The sequence below is a fragment of the Pygoscelis adeliae genome, unplaced genomic scaffold (assembly GCF_000699105.1).
Source record: "Pygoscelis adeliae isolate BGI_AS28 unplaced genomic scaffold, ASM69910v1 Scaffold19, whole genome shotgun sequence".
In the NCBI taxonomy this organism is placed as follows: domain Eukaryota; kingdom Metazoa; phylum Chordata; class Aves; order Sphenisciformes; family Spheniscidae; genus Pygoscelis; species Pygoscelis adeliae.
The window spans coordinates 162264-169839 of NW_008825533.1; the positions used below are offsets into that span (position 1 = coordinate 162264).

General features: G+C 39.5%; 1 protein-coding gene across 1 annotated transcript in view; it reads right to left on the minus strand.

Moving 5' to 3' along the window:
- DHFR (dihydrofolate reductase) overlaps positions 1-7370 on the minus strand; it is a 19806-nt gene extending 12436 nt beyond the window's left edge. Inside the window, exons 1-3 of the mRNA XM_009331772.1 lie at positions 7324-7370; positions 4446-4551; positions 3413-3539 (exon numbers count right to left, since the gene is read on the minus strand). Coding sequence (XP_009330047.1) covers positions 3413-3539; positions 4446-4551; positions 7324-7348 — 258 coding nt within the window. The 5' untranslated portion in view covers positions 7349-7370. The remainder of the gene's footprint in view (positions 1-3412; positions 3540-4445; positions 4552-7323) is intronic.
- Between the last annotated feature and the right edge of the window lie 206 nt (positions 7371-7576).

Consider the following 7576-nt stretch of genomic DNA (forward strand, 5'->3'; position numbering starts at 1 on the left):
CCCCATCTTCCTACTCAGCCTTCAAGACATCCACAACAGCCTGTGACAGGCTGTCAAAGCAGCCCTCCTGATGTAAATGCAACGGGTGCACGCGTGAGCTTGCCGTTCCCTTTTGTATTGATCCTGACTGAAAGACCACTGTACATTAAGGAGTTAGCGATCCACATAACAATTAACTTGAATAGACCCAGGCCTCTACTGTGCTGCGCATATTCCTCGGCCACAGGATAAGCTCAGCCAGAAAACTGTAAGAGGAGCCTGTAGGCAGGTCCCACTTGGTACCAACAAGTATACCACCTGCGTGTCCTTGTCTTTATCTAAAAGCAGCACGAAGTTCTCATGTGAACACCCTTTCTGTTTGAAAGCAGAAATGATGAATAAACTTGTTTTCTTGTACGAAGGTCCTGTAATAGCTTGAATGACCAAAACGGGGTAGCCCTTTCTACAGACGGGGTCTGTGCAGCATGCTGCATGTGGCTTGGAGGCTCGCTCAATGCCACAGAACTTGGAGTTCCCAGCATCTAAACGGATGTAAGATTACTTACACTATTCTGTCCTTCTTTAAAGTGTTAGCTCCAATAAGTAGCATTTTAAATGACACTTTACAGAGTCTGGGTGCTCTTCTTGCTGGGATCATAATGGAGTAGCTCCTCCTGCTGCAAAACAGCTCTCTACTGCACTGTGTGTGGCTACGCTCAGATGCAGAAGAGGATTTACTCCGCAGGCACAGTAGTGTTACTTGTAAATGCGTAGGAGAAGCCAGGTACAAGATCAGGAATAGAAAAGGGTTGATGATGGTTGGGACCATCATCTGCAGGAGGCAGATGAAAAGAAAAGTATGGTGCTTTCCAGAGTGGCCTGCTCTTCTTACCAAAGTCTGTCCTCATAAAGCTCTACCCGGTTTGAAAGACCTGAACTTTGGGTTAAACTCCCCAAAGTGCTAAAAGTGGAAATGTCATGTCCTCAGCACTACCTGTTTCAAACCACACCACTCCTGTTGCTAAAGGAGTTACAGACACTTTTCCATCACAGGCTTGTACTAATAAACACAATCAGTTCTAAACCTTTGAGCCACACAAAGTAGTAAGATCAAAATAATGCCTTAAAAGCAAATACCTACAACTACTGAATAAAATGATTCACTTCAGTTACCAATTGCTATTTTACCTCCTACACATTTCTACATGGTATAATGGAAATATTCCTGTAATCCTTTGTGCATCTTTAATACAGGCACTAAAAATATTACCTGCAGTTTTGGTAGAGGTGTATGGTTTCCATCAAACTCTTTTAATTAAGACCACAAAGCTAGTTTGAATGCAGGAATCTGTATAAAACTGTCATATTTCTCCCTAATGGATTACAAATTCCTTTGAAATGTCCCAAGTAAAAGCTTGGGACAACAGAGAAAACCGTTGAAATTTTAAGACATATTCCCTTATGTGGATCAGCACAAGTAATATGTTGCAGAAGTACTCTCGATCAAAACTGCCTATTTATAATCTAAGTATTGGTGAGTAATAGTCTAAAAAATTGCATTGTTTTCTACAAAGTATCAGCCAGACACTGGAAAAATAGTTAAATTAGAAGTCTACAACACAGATGCTCCTGGAAGAACAAGTAAAAATAATCATTCATTGCAGCACTAGATGAGTATGTGGCCATTGCACAGAAGGGGTAAATGCTTCTGCTTTTACAGAATTTCTGTAAATTCTGTAAAGTTTATACAGAATTCTGCAGAATTACAGGTAGAAGCCAAACCTAGTCTTTTGCTCACGTTGGGCCAATCTAAAGAGAATCTGTCTCCAGAAATAAACTTGCTACTTACTGCCTGGAAGCAGGCAATTTAATGACTGGGGGTTAAGGACAGGTTACTTCTATAGAATAATACTTGATTATAGACTGCATTTGGACATCAAATATATGGTGGACTTCACCACGTGCAAAAGTGATTATAAAACATAAATTAAAAAAAAGGAGGAACAACAGTGTTTTACAGGCAATTTGCATATGTCTTATTTTTCTTACAACCTTAGCAATATCTAACTACTTTGTTTTCTTTACTGTAAAAAGATACCTAAGATACAGAGAAGAGGTTCATGAAAGGCACAAGGTGCAAAGGCAATAAATATCAGAACATGTATTTTCCCACCCTGTATACAACGCATATTGTCAGCCTTAATTGGGTACCAGGAGCATGACGGCATTTTCATCACACACCTGAAGTCCAGATGCCAAACAAGAAACGGAGTATACTTCCCAGCATACTTGTAATGACTAAAGGACAGCAGAACTGTTTTTCCTTTACTATAAAAAAAAAAAAAAAGCTTTACAATTCTCAATTAAGATTTTTTTAATCAGAAGAAAGAATGCTTACTCCTGTCCTTATTCCATATTCTCCTGATTGATATGAAAAGAACTAGGGTTGATGGCCATAACCTTTTGTGTGGGACTGTTTGACAATAAATGCAAATTATAGGAGAACTTAACAAAAGAAGGCAAAATCAATTGAGAGTTAAAGGGCAGAACCCTGACTGTGTAGGGGCTGAAAGGATGACTCTAGGGATGTGGGTGGAGGTATGGAGAGTTGACTGAACTTTACATGTGTATAAACGGAAAATGAGAGGAAGGGTTTGGGGGAATGGAGAAAGATGGCTGAGGAAACACAGGGCAACAACAAGATAGGTTTTACTGCAGACCTTCACGTTGCACAGCTAATATCTTAGTTAATGGCAGAAGGACTATTGCATTTGTGGGTAAACAGGGCAGTTTATACAGGGCTTCATCTGTGCAAAGATGGCCCTGAGAAGAAAGAGGCACATGCTGCCTTTTTGGCACATGAACAGACACCTGAATTCCAAGACACCAAGGGAAACCTGGGGAGTAGGAACCGTAGGGACACCTGGTTGTTTGATGGCAAAACAGTCAGTTCTGCATTTTGTTGTATGATTATCTCCTCTTATTGCTGACACCATCACCTGTCAGCTCTCTCTAAATCCTCTTTTCTTACCAGTATACCTGTATAAAGTGTCATACTCTGGCTAAAAAAGCTGGATCATTTTTCCTTTTTTCCCCCGTCCTCTGCAAAGTCAGTCTACCACCTCAGCAAAATAAACATAACCATATGGGTCTTGGTGTAAAAACCCAATAACTTAGACATTTAAGAAAAGCTCTCAAAAGTGCAATGACTGTATGACAGTGGACCATTAGCAAGAGCAACATTTGGTTACTTGGACAGGTGCTTTAAACTTGTGAGTTGAAATCTTACTCTCCAAGACTTGTTCTGTTGGAATCACTGGAGTTTGCTGGGTCATGTGAAGGAAAGGCGCTTCCTAAAGCGGAAGTAATAAGAGCTTGAGCCATCCTCATCCCATCGCAGAAAATGAGTAATTTAGGAATACTCTAAATGTACCTTGTAAACTGAAGTCCCTCCGATGATCCAAACCATGTCTACTTTACTTTTTAACTCTGGTGAATCCAAAAGAGCTAAAGCATCATCCAGACTTTTGGAAAGATAATGTGCTCCTTTTGGGGTATCCCTAGAAAAAGGCAAGTTTTATTACTAAATAATTAAAGGACCATTCATCATGATAATCAATACAATGTAGACATACAATGTGTTTTGCTGAACTCACAAATGACTAAATGTTTCACATTAGTTAATTATTTTGAAATGCCTATTATTGCTAAACTATGTTAGAATTCTCATCTGACTGCAGAATTGTTTAATAAATCACAGTTTAATCATAATTGTGACTTAAAAGGCATTATAAATTACAGATCTGAAATTTTATATTTTTTTAAAAAAGTGTAACTGCGAAATTTACATATCTATAAAATTAAATATAGATTTCTACTTGAATTCTAGAACATCAATATTTCATTCAATAAAACTAGTCAAAAAGCCTCTATCCCCTGCCCCCTCCCCCATACTCAGCCCAAACCCCACCAACATCCTCCAAAGCAATAAACCATTATAAATGGCCATTTTTGTTTAAGAATATTTGGATGACTGTGGGTGATGGGTTCAAGAAGAGAGCTCTGAAAAAGGACAGTTCTTTTTCCTTAAATGCTAATAAAAATAAACTTCAAAAAAGGGAGTAAGAGCCACCAATCTAACCAGGAACTAAAGAAATACAGTTAAATACATGAGTCAGAAAGACTACTGACATTGTCAGATGGTTTGTGTGTACAGCTAGGACTAATATTTATTATGCAAAGTAATGACAATTATCTTGTGAATTAATTAAAAAATAAAAGAAATAAAAATAATAATTAAAAAATTAAGGTAAAGTAGTGATATCACTCAGAACCAACAGCAGAGATGCTTCCTAACCAGGTATCAAAAATGTTACATTTAGAATTACTTTAGGATGTACTGCTACACATATTTTTAGGTGCAGACTTGTTATTTGTTTTACAAGCCTATTATTCATCATACATACTTGAGCTCCCTGCTGAGCACTATATTAATTCTGTCTTTTAAAGGACGATTCTTCTCAGGAATGGAGAACCAGGTTTTTTTACCCATTATTAGGGCATTCTGTTTACCTGAGTGAGAGAGAAAACACTTATTTAAAGGGTGTTTTTGCTCTGTCCCAAATTTGTTTCGGTTGTTTAGTGACATCTGCTGGACTTTCCCTCCCCCTTCCGAACTCCATTTCACCAGTTAACAAAAGTACAAGCTTAGGCCCTGATCCTCAAATCAGTCACATGCACAGAACACGTTTGTGGCCTCAAAGCCTCGGCAGGCAGTTTACACCTGCATGTAAACTCATGCACACCCATACACTTATAATTGAAAGAAAATAAAAAAAGGCATGTCACTGCCCATTACATGCATTACACGGACATTGGCTCTGCCATAGTTATGGGGCCAAATTAATCTGCGTGTGAGACCAACTCACACCCTCAAGAGAGTTCTCTTAGTGCGAAAAAACATCATTGTTCTCTTTATAAATCTGAGCACCATACAGTAATCGACTTTGTGTTTGCATGTTCCATCATTCCAGTTATATCTTCATTCCAGTTATATGATCAGGAATAATTGCCAGCTTTGAGTGTTATTTAAAAAAAAAAAAATAGCCTGGTAAAAGGATAACTTTTAGGAGAAGAACCAGCCAAATTAAATCCAAAGCAGAAGTGCAACAAGTGTTAATCATGTTCTAGAATTCACCCATAAGTATAATCTCTGACCAAACCCAAACATTCATAACCTGGTTATCTATCTCTTATATGCGCCCTGCTAAGAAGAGGGTTTTTCTTTATGAGCAAATGGAGTTGTCAGAGAAATAAACACAGAGGCTGAGACTCACAAAAGGTAACAGGAAGTTTTTTACAGTGCTACACTGCAGGAAGGGAATTCAGAGAAAAGAAAGTAGTATTTGTTCACAGCTATCCACCCTGCTTCTTGATCTGAGAGAGGCTGGATCTACTAGATCGCACCAGAGAACTGACGCTCCAGTTGTCTATTATTAGCAGTGTTTAAAGACCTTTCTCCTGCAGATTAAGCTTCATGAGCAAGTTTCCAAGAGACATACTGCAGTGCCAGTTTAGGTATGTTAGCACAGACCACTGGCACCACTGCTGAAGGAAATGCAAAAGTTCTGAAAAATATATGTATTTTCTTACTAAAGATTCACACTGGTATGCCTACGGGGTCAGAACAAAGATTTGTCTAGACCAATAGCTAATTTACAGCAGTGGCCAGTGCAGGTATGCAAGCAGACTAAAAGAAAGATCAGATGATGCTTCTCCATTGTATTCTTCCCACTTTCAAAAATCAGTGACTCTCTGACTTTTTTGAGCCGATGGCGATATCCCTGCTGTGAAAACTTATGGCAGCATAATCCATTAAGAGGTCTGGTTATGAAGCAGTTTAACTGCCTACCATCTAAGGTCAAGGTTATAGCTTATCACAGATTTGCAGGCAGGATGGAGCAAAATTTTTTGTTTTAATTACATTTAAAATACCTTTTTTTGATTACGGGTTATTTGTGCCAGGTAAGATGCAAATTGCAGACACATAAAAAGACATACATTTCTGTTGTGTCTTATTTGTATGTAGGGTTGCAATAGGCTGAATTGGGTCTCCAAAACATAAGTAAAATCCTTCACTTAAGACTGTTACAAAATGAGATTAGATATTCCTTGTGGAATATGAAACAGACCTTCAAATCAGAATATGGAATAGGTTACTCAATCAAAACAAGGGCACATGTTAGGCTGCCCAGAAGTTTTAGCAAACAAGTGATAGCAGTTTTAAGAGGAGCACCAAAAAAACCCACATGAAAGAGAGTGGCCATGCTGGCAAGTAGAGAAGCAGCAGAAACGTGAGGATAAATCTGTTGTCTGTCATGGCTTTGATTCCACCAGATGCAGTAAGGCAGCTGCATGGCTCAGGGAGATCCTATTCCTCCTCTCCCAATGCGTCCTTCCCGGTCCTACCACACACCTTGTACTGGCAGTCCTCGCAGACACCCAGTAACCTAGTCTATGGGGTTAGAGAATTAAAACAGCTGAAGGAAATGTCAAACCAGCACTAAAGTCAGTGTGAAAGAGGAATGGGGGCAATGCAGCAAGACTTGTCTCTTCTGGCAGTGGTAAGTACCCAGTCAGAACAAATTAGCTGTTTCCATCTTTTGCATTCCTATCCCTGTTTGTTTGTGCTGATTTCCACAATTTTTTCACCCCACAACAACTGGTTTTATCTCACTAAATCAAAAAAGTCTATATCACTTTGCTGCAAAGGTCTCACTGGGCCTGAACATTATTGCTGCATATTACCAGTACAGTTCGGGTTTTCTGGCGTATTGGGATGGCTCAGCACTCAGAAAATCAAGCAAAATTACTGTCACAAGGGTCAGAGGGGTGGAACAAATGGCCAAGGCTGAGCTACAGCAAACAAATTAGATAAGCTAATACAGCATGAAAAAAACCTCTGCCAATTAATCAGCATAAAAAAACCTTTCCATTTTTAATTTGTTCAGGGTTGCAGTTGTAGGTAAAGACAGGTAGGTGAAGTTTTCTACCCTCTTGGGGAGACAGGACTTTGAAATTCTTTTTATTTACAAATCACCTGCAGTCCTGAAACATCTGATTCACCTCCAGTTTCTTTATCTAACTGAAACAATTTGCAGATGACACATTTATAAAGGGGTAAAATACTTGTGAAGCTTGGGAGGGCAGGGAACGGTAGGCTGTTTGCAGAGGTAGGACTTTTAAGTCAAGGAAAAGTAAAATTACTGGTCTTTTCCATGACTGATACCGCACAAACTAATTTTAATAAGTAGAGGCACACCTTGGCAACAAGTACAACGTTACCTTCCACATGGGATGTGCTAGTCATTCTCTGGAAGTACTTGTACTCATTCCTGGCAAGAAAGCAAGAAGAGCATTACAACGTGGTTTATGAATAAGTTACATTTCTCTAATTAGAAAAAAAACATAACGCAAGTGCCGCCGGCGCCCGGGGAGGAGAGGCTGGGCGGGGCCGGGCCCGGTGCCACGCCTGAAGCGAGATCGTCGGCCCCAGCTCTGCTTCCGTGAGAGAAAACCCACGGCCGGGAGCCTGCCG